Source organism: Liolophura sinensis, chromosome 2 (genome assembly GCF_032854445.1).
Source record: "Liolophura sinensis isolate JHLJ2023 chromosome 2, CUHK_Ljap_v2, whole genome shotgun sequence".
In the NCBI taxonomy this organism is placed as follows: Eukaryota; Metazoa; Mollusca; class Polyplacophora; order Chitonida; family Chitonidae; genus Liolophura; species Liolophura sinensis.
Genome location: NC_088296.1, coordinates 7,079,268 through 7,096,252, shown reverse-complemented (window position 1 = coordinate 7,096,252; position 16,985 = coordinate 7,079,268). Strand labels below are relative to the sequence as shown.

Sequence of the window (16,985 nt, the reverse complement as noted above, 5' to 3'; positions counted from 1 at the left end):
AACCAGTGATTTGGCCTCCATACTCCATGCAAACCAGCCTGTGTTCCGTTAGCGGCCAAAAGGTTTTCATTTACCAATATACTGAATGGTTGTCTCAGGCTTCCCCCATGCTGCTGTTACTTTTGTCAGACAGAAGATTTCGTACCAAACATTAACAGATCATCGATTCTGATTGGTCAATGGATCTTTCATATTCATATTCCATTCAACATCTGGCCAATGACTGTCCACGTAAGGAATGATCTAATCCAGGTATGCAAACAATATCATGTTCCCTCAAAAAACAATCTGTTGAATTTAACTGTTTAAGTCTGTTATCTGAGTGATGCTAGATTGTATTCTGTTATTGTAGCAGATAATTCTGTCAAATATAATACACATATTCTATTAATTCAACATCACAGTTCTATTAGACTAACAGGGTATTATGTTGAATATGACAACATATTGTGTTATAATAACAGAATACAGTCTAGCATCACTCTAACAACATACTTTCTGTTTAATTCAACAGATTATTTTTTTAGTGTATCTGTAACAGTTTGCGTTTGGTTCGCCCTGTTAGACGTGTTTTAAGAGTGAACACTTTTGTTGCTAAAGGAAAAAAAGACCTTTTGTATCGTGTCACTTGTGAAAAAAGTCAGACCACTTTTGTTGACATTAATTTACCGATCACCTGTCTTTCCGTACTTCAGAGATACAAATGACCCCTATTCCTATAGGAACTACTGAAGTTTCCACAAACATTCAGCTCCTGAATTTTCTCCACCGTTTGTCTACTCCAAATATAATAGATAAATATAATCTTTTCTGAAACTTTTATACGCACGCCCATGCGATTAAATATATAATCAAAAATAGCCGCCTTACAAATAACATTTCTGACTGGTCACACGGTACCGTTGGACTTTTCTTTACCTTTTGCGATTAAAGAGTATACTAACTCGAATCTCACTTATTACTGCACAGGCCGTGCACTAAAATAAGTGTGACGCCTCAACAAATCAGTAAAAAAAATTTGTGAATATTTTTTTTATTTCAGAGCATGTTAAGACTAATTATACAATTTGTACAATGTTTGTTCGGTTTAGAAATTGTTAAGCATATATTAGCGCCATGTGGTTACACGTTAACACCAATTTTTGCATACCAAACTCTTTCATAGCAACATGCGTTCATACACATTTTCAAATTGTAATGCTTTACGTTAGGCATTATTGATGTATTTATTTTTTTTAATGGTGTTTTAAGCTATACTTGAGAATATTTCACTTATACGACGGCGTCCAGCATTATGGTGGAAGGAAACAGGACTGAGCCCGGGGGAACATCCGCTGGTTGGTGACAGACCTTCCCACGGCCGTAGAGGAAGCCAGCATGTGCTTGGACTTGAATTCACACTGATCGCATTGGTAGGAAGCAACTGGGTCATTGCGCCGGTCTGGAGTGCTAACCTCCTCGGGCCCGTGGGTCATTGCGCCGTTCTGGCATACGACCCCTCTCGACCACCGTCATGCATTAGGGTCAGTCAGCACAACAACAGTTGTCTGTGGTACATTAATACATAAGCTGTACAGGCAGGCCTATTTCCCAATCATGAAATGTTCAGATATTATGTGTTGTAACAAATGAAAGCAACAGTCATGTGACGCTTTGTTTTCAACTATTGTTCACGAATTTTAAAGCGTTCTCCAGTTAATAAAAGTTTGTGAACGTGAGAATACAATGGTAATGAGGCAAGAATCAAGGGTTTTTTTTAATGCAAGCATGTAGCCATTACTTTAGTACATGGAAAATACGAAACACAAAGAATAAAAGAATTAATTTTCACAGATAATGTATTACAGGAAGAACACATTCAGATAAAGAAATAAAAAGCTGTTTCTTTATATCCTTCATGCCAGGAAAACCCATATATATATATATATATATATATATATATAGTAATTCATATTGCGAATCCTTGAAAACATGGAAGCACAAAATATCAATAAATGTGCCGCATAAGAGTTGCACGTAACTTTTTACAAGATCAGCTCTCCAAACAATACTCCTTATGTTTGGATGCACATTATTATGCATGCACATTATTATGCATGCACATTATTTTGCATGCACATTATTTTGCATGCACATTATTTTGCATGCACATTATTTTGCATGCACATTATTTTGCCAAGTTTATTAAGACAATAAAGTAGTATTGTAAAACTACCAGGGTAAAGGAATAGAATAGTTGTTTAAAAATGGTTTGATTTACAGGGTAAGTAACTAAAATATTTTCAAGCAAAATGGTCAATTGAAACGAAAACAATGGGTTTCAACGTAAAAAAAAGATAAGATACAAGATTTGGTGATCTGCATGGGTTATTACTTACGGTGATAATTGTCAAACAGAGACGTACATAGGTCCATTCAAAATAGCGGTAGAGATCTTCTTGGTTTGGAACTTGTTACGTGGAGCTCAAGGTTTGCAAGAGAAGATAACTCTTCTTTGGGATTTATTTATTTATGGTTTGACACTATCAAACATTTTCAGGGATGGTGGTCAGTCTGATGTGGTGCGTGAAACAGGGCTTGGAATGCCTAGGGAAAACCACCGACCTTTGGCAAATTAATGACGAGCTTTTCCACGTATGACGTAGATTTGCGCGCTATAATGGTTTGGAAGATAAATGATCTTCAACGAACGTTAGACTGCGCAAGCGCAAACAGACACCTGAGCTAAACCGAGTGTTTATAAGCCAGATAGCTGTTTCTATAGGTGCATAAATGCGCATGAGCAAACGAGTCATACGTGGGATAAACAAAAGTACATCGATGCCTACGCTACAACATTACAGACTTGGACAAAAAGACAAATATTCAGTCCAAGTCTAATTTGTATGTGTATCTGCCTGATTTCAATGTGAAACTATGTTTCAGCCCATTTAAAGTCGTTGCTGTCACAAAGACTCGCATAAAATGCACGAAACTTGCTGAAATGTGTGTGACTGCCGAGAGTTATATTGCTTTAACCAATGGCCACATGGCCTTGATTGTCCCACAGCGAAGAAATCTCGGCCATGCGCACTAAATATAGCTACCTGGCTCACTGTCACCAAGGTCCAACGAACAGTGAGATCTGGGAAATCTAAAAGTCAGAGCTATAAATCCCCAATAGAAGATAACCCCGCATCCTGAACAGACCTATAAATATAATCAAAGACGTACAGCATGGAGAGTAAAGCCAGAGTAGTTACGACAGTGTGATAGGTTGCAAATGGGCACACGTAACCGGTGAAATACGGCTACAGCATAGACAGTAAAACCAGAGCAGCGACGACAGTGTGATAGCTGGCAAATAATCATACGTAACCGGTGAAACACTGTCTCAACTTACCTCTGTCAGGGTTTTATTCTAACTGTTCATGTAAATGCATAAATAGCAGCAACTTACACCCCCGCCCCCCACCCAGGCTCAGTACCAAGGCTGAGACAGAATTAGGTTAAAAAAATTAGGTCTAGCAATACTCAAAAAGAGGTCACATTGAAGTATGTACATATGACGTGGGCCTAACAGTACCTAAAAACATTGTAAATGTACACTTATATACTTGTTTGAGTATTTATCATTTAATTGAGACAAAAAAGTAAAAAACAAAATATATCTCATAGAAATTAAATTATTCAAAATGTATCACCAACCTAGAACAAAGAGTTGCAAAAAAGTTTGAGTAATTTTTCACCGTAACGGGAAACTGCGGAAGAATAAATGTAGTACGCCGCATTACACAGCTATTATGAGATTATTCCGTCGACAAAATTGAGCTACATGGCCTCTTTATAGCAACCTTGTGAACTGAGCAAAATATTAAACAAAATGTTTGAAAACGCACACAACATAAAATCTGGTCCTAAATTGAACACTGTAAGTAAACATTGCAAGGTAGTTCCGTTATTTAAAATGTACATTTACATCACTTTAAACTTTATTAAATTCTAAATAGTCGATTCACTTTTTACGTAGTCGTTCGGTACAGACTTCATTGAAAGTATATACAGGCCACAGCAGTTGTAACACGGTGCGATAAGCAGTTCATACCTCCACAGCTAATTCGTGATCTTCACAGTTTGTTTTTCAATCTGGTCCACAGTTACTTGCCTTTTACAAGTCCAGACTGCTTTGATTTCCCGCCAAAACCGAAATCTCCTTTGATAAAAGCTTGAATAAGAACAGATCAGCATGAGCGAATTGGGGAAGGTGTATGTCGTAGAATGCCGACCAGTTCTCAAGACTCAAACTGGAGATAGCATTATAGTCTGACTTCTGGGGTTGACTTTCTAAGTTCTTCCCTCTCGTGATACTGGATGTGTGACGTAAAATGTTTCCCTGGCCTGTGCTGCACATAAACAACTTTTTTCCTGTTGTCTTTCTGCCTGTGCTGGATGTGTGATGTAGAATGACTCCATACTCTATATCGATGTGTAACGCAACTCTGCTTTCCTTGTCCCTATGCCTATAATGGTGTGTGATGCTAAATATTTCCACATCGCCCCATACTGCCTATACATGATGTACGACGCAATGCTGTTTGCCTGTAATCCTTCTGCCTATAATGGAGTGTGATGGTATATACTTCCACATCGGCCCATACTGCCTATACCTGACGTACGACGCAATACTGTTTGCCTGTAATTCTTCTGCCTGTATTGGAGTGTGATGGTATATACTTCCACATCGCAACATACTGCCTATACATTATGTACGACGTAATACTGTTTGCCTGTAATCCTTCTGCCTATAATGGAGTGTGGTGTTAAATACTTCCACATCGCCCCATACTGCCTATACACGTGCGACGCAATACTGTTTGCCTGTAATCCTTCTGCCTGTAATGGAGTGTGGTGTTAAATACTTCCGCATCGCCCCATACTGCCTATACATGATGTACGACGCAATACTGTTTGCCTGTAATCCTTCTGCCTATAATGGTGTGTGATGGTAAATACTTCCACATCGGCCCATACTGCCTATACATGTGTGACGCAATACTCTTTGCCTGTAATCCTTCTGCCTATAATCGTGTTTGGTGCAAAATGATTTATAGGCTTGTACTGTCAATGGGGTCCTACATGACGATTGATACAACATTGGTTTCCTGCGGTCCATCTGTCTGTAATGGTATGTGATGCAATATACCTCCATACCTGCCAGTACTGCCTTGATATGTATGGCGCAGCGTTGCATCCTTCTGCAAGTACTGGACGTACGATGCAAAATCCTTCAATAGGCCTAAACTGTCTATATATCCATGTGACACGCACCATTGCTTTTCTTATTCTTCTGCATATACTGCACATTTGATGCTAAATATTTTGTTAGGCCTATACACTGATGATACGATGTATGACGGGATATTGTTTTCCTAGGCCTGCATACTGCCTGATTTCCGAAGACCAGCATCCTTTCAGCAATGATTCGTTGGGTATTAAGATGTGTGTATTTGAGGTAGAAGACGAATCACGTGATTTCAGGAGAAGCATTGTGACTATGTTTGCAGTCAGAGGTAAGTTTAACATTCCAGAAATGTCTTACTCTGCAGACGAGATTCAACGAGATAAAACGGGAGTGAAGTTATCAGTCAGCAGAGTTTCACAGATGATGGAACACTTTTGAATGATCGAGGTCTAATTACCAGCATTCTCCCTTACAGAGAACCGTCCTACAGTGCTTTCTGACCTAAGCAAATCAAAGTCATTATTATATCCTGTGCCATCACGTTGTGCAAAGCTGATTTTAGAGATTCCAGTGCTTGCGACCAAGAGATATTTTACCACAACTAATTCTGAGAGAGATTAACTTGTCGTTTCCAAGGGAGTGAACTGCTGATGCACATTTGGGGATTCTCTCCCTTGCTTCCCTGCGTTCTTCAGCCTGCACAGCATGGTTCTGTCCCGACAGAGAATAACTGTATTTCCGGTTTCTGCATCGCGCACATGTATTGGCGCGCGATAACCGTAAATTTCTGGTCGACAGGAACAACCGAACGGTGTAAAGGATCCGGAAAAGCGGACTTTCATCTCCCCTTGATCCTCAGCGCTATTCTTGCAAACTACCTCTTCGGGCCAACGAATTCCTGGTTCGCGGAACAACCCATCTGCTGTCCAGTGGATACCGTGGAAATGTTTATCGTTCGGAAAACGAGTTTTCAAATGTAAATCTTCCATAATTCCGGGATGCACATTCTCTTCCATCACCGCGTCCATTAACGCTGATTCGTTGATGACAGCATCCGGGGACTTCATGTAATGTAAAATGGCGTGGATGGCGAATTTCGCCGCTTTCTTGATGTCGTCTGCCCCAGCCAAAATAGCCAACTGGTACTGAAACGCCTCGGAAATCTCTTTGCCGACATTTTTGACAACAGCACCGACGCTGTTATCACCGCCTGAACGGGACAAAGTGCGGTAAATTCCCCGCGCTTTGCTGTGCTGCTTTCGCCCAAGCGTCATGTCGTATAGCTCTTCAAACGCCGTGCCTTCTTCCAGAGAAATTTCCTCGCTTTGTGGGGAGGAGTTGGGATGCGAAGAATCTACTGTGTCTGAGTTACGCTTACTCTTCCTCAACAAAGAATCGTACTTTTTCCTGTGAAGCCAAAACTCCTCCTGGAATTTTTGACGGAAAAGCTCTTGGTTCTCCCTGATCTTGGACTCGTCCGGAAAGGTTACTGCTGTCGACATTTTGGTGTATTTGACGCCAAAGACTTCAGCCCTGATTCTGTAACCTAATGAGCTAGTACTAGATTTTAGTAACGTCCAAAGTCTGCTCATAAAGAGTCTTTCACGGAAAAGGCATCAAAATACTGCGTCTCCGACTAAAGTTCGATGTCCAGCACATGAAAATTTAGGCGCAAGTGTCATTTAGCTAAATGGTGATTTTAAAACTTTTTATGGAATCACAAAAGATATCACTGGTGGCCTTGGGTGATTTTACTATTTGACTTAAGTATTGTGGTAATTTCGCTATCATATATATACACAACAACCCGGTTCAGATTACTTGAAAATATCAATTTAGACCATTTTTCAATGTCAATTTGTCAACATCACATTACTTTAAGATACTAAGGATAATGCGCCAGTAGTTACATATGATGTGAACATACATTTGTCAACAGGCATTCCCGTAGATATTCCGGAACAGGAACTTTCTCCAGATGCTGTCCGTTAGGGAGCACGTGACATTTATCAGAATCGCCAGACGAGTTCTTGTCATGTGTCACGTGAGTCCCGTGATTTTCACCCTGCTCCTCCGCGTCGATAATGGCAGGCAACTTGTCTAAGCTCTCCGCGTAACTGTAAAGACACAAGAAATGTCTAAAGGAACTGATTTACTTAAGACAATGATGTTTGAAATTGCTTTTCACTAACTAAATGTGGACGGACAAAATATTTGGTGATTTGTCTCTTAAGTCAAGTAGCCAGCAATCGCCCTAAATTTCTCGGCCTTTCACGGAACATCGCAAGACGCCAATTCGTCAGAATATTCTTGATGTGGAATCGAATTAAGTCATTTGTATTGGCGCTACCTATTGCCATAAATTAATTACTGTATGTCATCAATAGGTTTTCAAGCATACCCAAAATAAGCTATTTTTAATGAATTTATTGTTTAACGTCACAGAGATAAGAATTTCTGACCTAAACAATGCAGTCAATTATATACACAGAGGCAACAGGAGTGCCTGGTGTAAACCACCGACCTCTGGCAAGTTAGTGATTAACTTTCCCACGTCGGAGCTATTTCTGTGCCATAATGGTGGAAGGTAAGAGGACGTCAATGAACACAGGGCTGTGCAAACTGTCACACGAGCTCCGTCCATCGCTAATTGTCAGCAAAAGCATGCATAACAAACCGTCAAAGTGTGGGAAGGTGGAACGGTCTGCAACAAGCTGTGGACGGTCGTGGGTTTCCCCCGGGCTCCTTCCACTATAATGCTGGCCGCCGTCGTATAAGTGAAATATTCTTGACAACGATAAATAAATAAATAAATCAATCAATTCCTAGTGCTGGGGAGAGGTTGAAAACTCAGAACGTGTGCCGCGTGCATGGTTACGTCGTGCATTTTTCATTTTTGGGCTACATTTCCAAACAGAAATGCAGTTCTATTCCTTTCTTTACAGGAGTCCGGCAGCAACCTGCGGATGGTCGTGGGTTCCTCCCACCATAATGCTGGCCGCTGTCGTATAAGTGAAATATTCTTGAGTACGGCGTAAAACACCAATCAAATAAATAAATAAATCTTTGCAAGGTATTTGAGAATGGTTCTTGAGAGGAGTCGAACAGAGGGGTTTCAAGTTTGAAATATTTTATCCTTGTGAAGGTAAACAAAAGGTCCTGCTGTATCATGTGGCAAATATGTTAATTGGCAACATTTACTATAACATCAGGCGTGTGAAAAAAGTTCACAAAACTCTTTTCAGAGTAGACGAAGATGGAGAAAAATGAGGACCTGGACATTCCTGAAGGAAAGAGGTGTCATTTGTTGCTCCGAAACACGGTGAGTCAGGTGATTGGTATCTTACTGTCAACAAATTAGCCTGACATCTTTGACATGTCCCATGATACAGTAGGACTATATTTACCTTTCATGTCAAAAGAGTTCAAGTTCGAAATTTCCACAATCCTACGTGGATTTCCTACCTCTCGCTCAGGCTGTTTGGACGGTCGTTTCTCGTCCGACATAAACGGAAAGTCGTCGCCTTGAGAAAACTTAAGTCGTCAATTTGACTAAATTCCTGGAAATAAATATAAAAAAAATCAGGCGTTATAATATCTACTGACAAGGACATAGTGTTTTTGCGAATTCATCTGTAGTTTTTGAGACAAACACAATGGCGCAAATTGCATGAAGCAAAAGCGATATCCCTTCTCCTTTCCGTTGCGACTTCAAAATGTTTGCCAAAGGTCGGTTGTTTAGAACGGTTTACTCCACCTATAAATCTGATCGCCGTAACTGTAGTAAAAAAAATCTTGGGTAAGGCGTTAAACAACATTTAATCAAATCCGTCAATCAATCAACCGCAAATTTAACAGTTTAAGTTCATGTGGCATTAAAGAATAAACATCGGCTACGTGGCAATAACGATTAAACAAAGTTCACGTGGCAATAACGATTAAATACAATTCGGGTGGCGAAAACGCTTAAATACAGTTCGGATGGCCAAAAAGATAAAATAAGTCCGGGTGGCAAAGATGATTAAACAAGGCCCAGGTGGCAAAGATGATTGAACAAGGCCCAGGTGGCAAAGATGATTAAACGAAGTCCAAGTGGCAAAGACGATCAAACAAAATCCAGGTGACAAAGACGATTGAGCGAAATCCAGGTGACAAAGACGATTTAAGCGAAATCCATGCGAAAAATACGACTACATAAAGTCTACATGGCGAAAACAAATTAGGTAAACATACCTTCTTAGTTTTTTTCTTTTATTCAGTGTTTTTGTTTTTTTCTCCGTTAAAGAGCATGTTTTGTCACTGGCCTTTACATTAACTTGCCAAAACATGTAACACGTTAATTAATTCGGTTCTCCACATTCATCCACATGTGCGATATATGAATTGTCTCCCCTGAATTTTGACTTACCAAGGGGTCGTCCCGCCTGTAACCGGTCACAGCTATGGACGGGTCTGCCAAAGGTAACGCCACAGATGACTGTCTCCGCCTCTCGCTCTGCTTAGGGGTTATCGCGGGAGTGGAGTCCGAATCTCGTCTGCAGCCGCCACACTGAGGGAAGAAACCAAGGATATGATTTTGTCAGTTTCAGAAATATGGATCCCTGGCGCTTTTACTTATTCATTTATTTATATATGTTTTGGATTATTGTTCACCGTCATGTTCAAGAACGTTTCACATACGATGGCGGGAAGTTTTATAAATGGACGGAGCAGGGTTGCATGGCGTAAACCACTGACCTTTGCAATGTAACTGACGAAGTTATATTTCCACACGTGAAGAACAGATTGGCGAATCATATTGGTTCAAGGCAAGTGCATGGTCCAACGAAGTTTAAACGCAAAGAAAATACTAATATGACGGACGTGTAAGATGCAAGACCGTTAAACATTGTCAGCGAAATTTGATTTTGATTTATTACTTAGAATATTTTTCGACCGAGTAAAATGAGTTTAAAACCTTGGATCCTACTGTGGTCTTTTCTGACCATATTGGGACCAGTGATGTCACTTCAGCTTTTTGCCACTTGACACACATAGACTGCTATATTTCATCATTCAAAGTGCATCTTCATTAAGAGCTGTAAATGGATTTTTAAAAAATGGACCTTGAAACGAACCATTTCAAGCCAAAAATGTTGCTGTGACGTCACTGATACCCTCTGGGTCCCAACAGACCATCATAGAATTCTACGTTTTAATAGATTTAAGTCGGTTAGAAATATTCTAAAAAAAATAAACTATTTTCCCGGGCAATATTTAATGTTCTTTCATCTGATAAATACTTCATTTCAGTGTTTTCCATGCCTTTAAACTGTTGTCCGCCTGCTCGTGCGACCAGAGTCCCACGAGCAGGAAGTGAGAGCGAGGAATCTACTAAATTCCCTGTCCAGTGCCGGGTTTGATCCCGCAGCTCATGTGTCCCATCTGTTGAAAGGCAGGCGCTTCTTACCACTGGACCACGGCGAACAAAATGGCAAAGATATTTCCAGGAAGGGGACTGAATGTCGCGGATAAAACTAAAACAATGGAGTGAATAGTTCTGACTTATTCATCATAGTGAAGGTAGAGGAAAATTACAAACAAAGCGAAAGTCCAGCGTTTTCCTAACAAAATTGGCTGCTTTTGAAGAAAGTGGGGGATTGAAGCCAATTTACCATGCCATTTTTTCATTTACTTGTTTCATTTACACACGCACTGGCGAGAAGTTGGTAGATTTGTAGGTCTATAGCTTGTGCAATGTGTAAATCGAGATTGCACATATTTAGAATCCAGTAAATATACCATATTGGCCTATGTATAAATATTATGTATTTCTGAAATCTTGCGCCTGGAAATCGATTCTTAGGTTTAATACTGTGTAAACAGTTCTCGAAAACATGCCACGAAATCGATAAGCCGCGTTCAAAGAATGAATGAATAATTATGGCTTAACGCTACATCGGCAATTTTGCAACCATGTGGTGGCGACCGCGTTCAAAGAAAACCAGACGAGTGGCCTGTGGTAACTAGGTGTGGCACGTGCATTTTTATGCAGGAATGACGTCATCTGATAGCAATACATGTGGTTAACTAATGGCGGCCAGCAGACAGTTGTTCAAAGTGTATTAAAGTTAAACCAGGCTTAAATTTTAATACCAGTCTTATCCTAATTAAATACCAGGCTAAAATCTTAGCACAGTTTTGAAGGGAGAGGTAAATTTCAAAACTTTTGAACATTAGAAAATTTATTTCAATCAATCACGGCTTTGGTATAGAAAATGTAAGTCGAAAGCATTTGAGACTACTAGTATGCAATATCACAACAAAAACTGCGCAATATACACATTTTTACAGTATTTTATACGACAGTTAAAAGTACTGGGGTAAATCTAGAAAAATTACTGTATTGACGTATAGCCATATAACATGCAACGACTTTACCTGTAACTTTAAATTACATTGCCTATTGGTGTGTAAAATGCGCATCAAAATACGTGATAATCACATTAAGTTCGCACACTAAACAAACGGTACGTGACACAACTTATGTACAAAATTTTATTGCCCGCAGTTTGGGCTGAACCTTTACCGTTACAAGGGGGAGACAATCCAATACGCTCAGGTGCGCAATATGTACAAAGCTATCATTCACTCTGCAGCCTCCAGTTGTAAAGGGCCTGGATATATATTGCACGCGCTATCCTGCATTAATTCTTAATGTCCTATATAGCGCCTTATACATCGCATCTATAAACGCCATTGAACTAGATCGCCGCGTTGTATGAATGAATATTTGCAATCAAAGCGCACCTGAGATACATATTTCATTGCTGACAACTGACACGCTTACAACACTGATTTCCCCATTCGCCTGGAACATACCTCAAACATCATTGAAAACTGCTGACTGCTTCTCTTGGCATGATTCCGGTGTAATTTCATGCTTTATATACTTACTTGGTTCTTTGGTAGTTTGCGTTATACGTCGTTTTGGGATTATTATTATTTTGTGATTATTGACCTGGAACCTTCTTACTGGTTGACGGTTGGTATACTAATGTCTGTTTCGGCGCATAGATTCTATCATTGCATCGAGCATGTGTTTATAGCTTAGCTTGTTTGAGTACCTAAATCATTAGTCGCACATTGGCGTTACTGTATATATTGTACACAGTTACTGTGTATATATATATATATATATATATATATATATATATATATATATATATATATATATATATATATATATATATATATATATATATATACAAAATCTGCATGAAAACTATACATCTCGCGTTCATATATACTGATCCCAGCTATATGACTCTTCTTCCTTGATTAAAATTATCAACAATTACTATCAGTTTACATAATAAATTGATAGATTTTATCACTGAAGTAGTATGTGGTTCAAACCGTGAATGAGGAAGTATTGCAAACGTGCGTGTATATGTGTATCTGAACATCAGTGTTATCACACTAGCACAGTTGTGCAAACACAGTAAAAACAATGGTACACGCGTGGCCCCAGGGATCAAGAAGCTGTCTAGCGGATACATTAAGAGGTACTATAAATCGAAGAGTATGGTTTCAAGGAAAAAGAAGCAATATAAGAAAAAAAAATGAGAAAAACAAAAAACATTCTTAAGGCATATTCTATATTTCTTATTACCCCTCTATTTAATGTATGTTTTCCGTCACTTGTGGAAATAGTCGGAAATGACGTCATCCGTGGACATACTGGTAACGCCAGACCAGCTTAACGCCACCTATTGGGCATCTCCATCAACAAAGTTTGTGTTGACAGATTTCACCGTTTACGTCACCAGAGCAGGCTACTGTACACTTAATTTCCGGACTGACTGCACGGGGCCATGGGAAAACTGTAGTGTAAGACATTGTTTCGCACCAAGAGGTAAGCCGAGAAGCGTTCTTGTACTTTCAAGCAAACCTAAAAACCAAAGCGTTTCTTGTATACTTTAAATCAGGCTTTCGCTTATAATCTGTTGTATTATTTTCTGGGCGAAATTAATAAAATGTCCCATTCTTGTTGTAAAACAGATACATATACGTTATATATGTAAAGATTTAGCTTGGAACCGACTTGTGTAGGCGGGATATAAAGAGCAACCACGCCTACTAATTGCATAGGTCTATGGTTCGAATCCAGCTCTCGTTGGATGGGCCGTGGTAATGATCGTGCTGATACATCAGCCCCAACCTCACAATGACTGAAACATTGTTAGATACGACGCTCAACCCCAAACATTCATTCATTCATCTATACGGTGCACGATTGTTAAACCTAAAGTTGTATGCAATGATACCCACGGCCAGAAACCCCCGGCCACATACCCACCGCCAGATACCCACGGCCAGATGCCCATATTTGTACAGTACCAATGATGATGACCTTCAGTGGGCAATAGATAATACGGCTATATCAGGGATTAAAATCGTCTATCTTAATTCCACGGCTATTTGACCACATGTTAGATAGGTCACATAATTGTGGTCAAAAGGTGTTGATTCAATGATAGTTCATTGGCCTATACATGTCTTATGGTACGTGACTACACTATATATATGCCCGTAATCAGAATTATGGACTCACGGTTCCTACATACGTCCATGAGTTTATAGCCTATAGAAGCCTAGAAATATAAGCAGTGTTCATAACCGTGATACGGCCATCTTCACTATACTTCGTCCCCAAAAGATCAGTTCAACTAAGCCTTTTTTGGTACAGAACGTAAAGCTGCTTGCATGAAGTCCTTAGGCCGAATGTTTGTGCATGCTATATAATACGTTCAACAAAGCCTACGTGTACATGGCTGGCATGACTCGGAGTGTGTAAGTTGTCCATGGAAATCCACAATAAGCCTGATTCTTCATTCAACTCAGTAGCAGAACCTGTACGTAGTTCAAGAACAAGTACGTACTGACCCAGCGTGTCCAAGCAGTGGACATTTGCACTGTACGGTAACAAATATTAAAGGGTCATGAACATCTGTATCAGTCAGTGCTGTCCGCGTAGAAACCAGCCATAGAGAGTGAAGAACACTTGCATGTAGCTTAGCTTAGCTTAGCTTACATCGGCACACTTTAACCTCCCACGGACGAGTATGTGTCAGAGTCACTCGATGATTAATTTATGCGTCCAAAACTCAGTGATTCTTGGCAGACACAGCCTGTACGCTGGTAGACTAATATATAGAAAAGCTCGATGTGCACCGCTTAATTCGCAATCTTGGGCAATGCCCCCAAAACGGCGATGACAACTTACCCGCTTGTAAATCAGGCTTGTTTGCCGGCCTCTTTGTCAAGCCAACTGCGAACACAACGAAGGATGAAGGCAAAGATGACCTTGGCTGCTGAAGCAGATTAGCGGAGAAAACGAGAGTAGAAGGAAGGGCCAACTGAATATGATACTCGGAAAGGGCGCACGCGATCCCAATGGAAGATTTTCTGTGAGGCTCTATTGGAGGGCGAACTTGACCCGCACGAGGCAGAATTATGCGAATGAGGCGCTATTGGGGTGAGGCATATCGATTGACGGGAAAATGTGACCTTGTGCCTGGAATTAAACACTGCACAGAATGCATACAAGTGAAATGCATTAGAATAACAAGTGCGTAGATGAGAGATCGAAGCTGTCCTTTGAATGAGGTCACTTGTTATGCTACACTGGGCTCGATCCACCAGGGTCAGTTTGTTATGGTGATTTATTTCCGTAAATACACGTATGTTTACACTAGGCCTATATATATGTATATACATATGCAATTCATTACCAAGGCAATTAATTGGTGAATGCTAGAAAAGGTCATGCGTTGTTAGAGGCCGTTAGAAGCGTAAGTAAAATAATGACTAAGTGACACACCACGCTTCAGCGGTACACAGACTGATCCCTCTGCATTGTTTTTATGCTGTGTATGAGGTTGACGATGTGTATGATATCATGACGATTTTGATAATGCGCATGATATCACGACGATTCTGATGATCCGTATGATATCATGACGATTTTGATGATCCGTATGATTTCACGACGATTCTGATGATCCGTATGATATCATGACGATTTTGATGATGCGTATGATATCATGACGAATAACACAGCATTAATGTTGAGTAACTTTGAGTAATTGTAGACAAGTGACATCAAATAAATTGCAATTAACATCACTGTATACATTAATTTAACCTTCAGTTTTTCAACAAAATCTACTTAAGTCATGGTGCTATAGGTGGGTGTAAGTTACCATTATTTACAAATTTAAATTAACAGTTAAATTAAAACCCTAATTGGGATAAACTGACACCGGTTACGCGTGACTATTTGTCAATTGTTAACTGTCGTCGCTGCTCTCGTTTCACTCTCAAAGCTGTAAATACTGTGATATTTTGTGATGGTCTGTATTATATGTTGTGTTAAACATATGTTTCAAGTGGTAGTTAAATCTCTTCGTTATTAAGCTTTATTCGTGTATATGGTACTGACAGCATTTACTCAACTTACAGGTAAAAATTCAGACCAACTAATGGTTATGTTCAAACGGGGTCTATATCGTTCTTAACTAATTAAGTCTAAAATATACTCCTTGCTATACCATTTAATCAGCGTAGGTCTAAACACAACTCAGATTTTAGCTGGGATCTGAACATGGCGTAGTAGCATTTCTGTCCCTCTGATACCAAGATATACTCGCGAAGAAACGTGCAGAAATAAATTCACATTAAATGTCTGTCTGTCAGATTCATATCACTGTTTATGCTGACGCTGATACCTATATAGTATATATCGTGAAAAAAGGTAAGAAGTGACATATCGGTATTATAAAACGACTTTCTAATCCAAACAAACAAACAGTCAGAAGTATATGAACTTTGCAACACATGAATCAGAGCAAATCTCGCCTGATTTCTATTAATTAGTTTATTCGGTTGGTGTTTTACGCCGTACTCAAGAATACTTCACAAATACGACGGCGGTCAGCATTATAATGGGAGGAAACCGGGTAGAGCCCAGGGGAAACCCACGACCATCCGCAGGTTGCTGCCAAACCTCCCCACGTACGGGCGTGATTTATACAACACCATATTGCCTGACGAGAGCTTAATGTTGGGGTTTACTGACTGAAGAAGCTGTTGTTAAACCTGTTGCCCAGTGACCCAGCTAAAATCAACAAGCGTCACATTATTGTATTGTTAATATGGGTGACCTGCCCCTGATACCCATTGTGGCCCTGAAAGTACAGAATCAATGTTTATTCGATAAGGAAACAGACGTATACTAGTATATAGGATCTGTAGTGTATTTATCCGCGCCATAGGTAAACTGGAGATACGGATATATACTGAAACGCCAAGCATTACACTCAAAAAATCAATCTGATAACAGAAAGTCTGTTGTCTGAGTGATGCTGGAATGTATTCTGCTGTTACAACAGATTATTCCGCTAAATATAACACACATATTCTATTAATTCAACATATCCATTGTATTTGACTAACAGGATATTATGTTGAATATGACAGTATTATGTTATAACAAAAGAATACATTCTATCATCACTCACACAACAGGCTTTCTGTTAAAATTAGTAGATGATTTTTTTACTGTACTCCGCAAGCAGATAATAAAATTGTAACTTGTTTTGGGCATAAATTTATTTATTTATTTATATATTTGATTGGTGTTTTACGCCGTACTCAAGAATATTTCACTTATTTTACACAGGTTGCTGCAAGACCTTCCCACTTACGGCCGGAGAGGAAG

The 16,985-nt window shown here is 39.6% G+C and overlaps 1 protein-coding gene across 1 annotated transcript; it reads right to left on the bottom strand.

The window, feature by feature from the left end:
* Positions 1-2,129: 2,129 nt before the first annotated feature.
* LOC135462918 (uncharacterized) lies at positions 2,130-15,079 on the bottom strand. The gene is made up of 4 exons (XM_064740226.1): positions 14,490-15,079; positions 9,630-9,770; positions 8,687-8,781; positions 2,130-7,338 (listed from the first exon to the last, which is right to left on the bottom strand). The coding sequence occupies exon 4, from the start codon at positions 6,811-6,813 to the stop codon at positions 5,839-5,841; it is 975 nt and encodes a 324-aa protein (XP_064596296.1). The 5' UTR covers positions 6,814-7,338; positions 8,687-8,781; positions 9,630-9,770; positions 14,490-15,079; the 3' UTR covers positions 2,130-5,838.
* Positions 15,080-16,985: the final 1,906 nt, after the last annotated feature.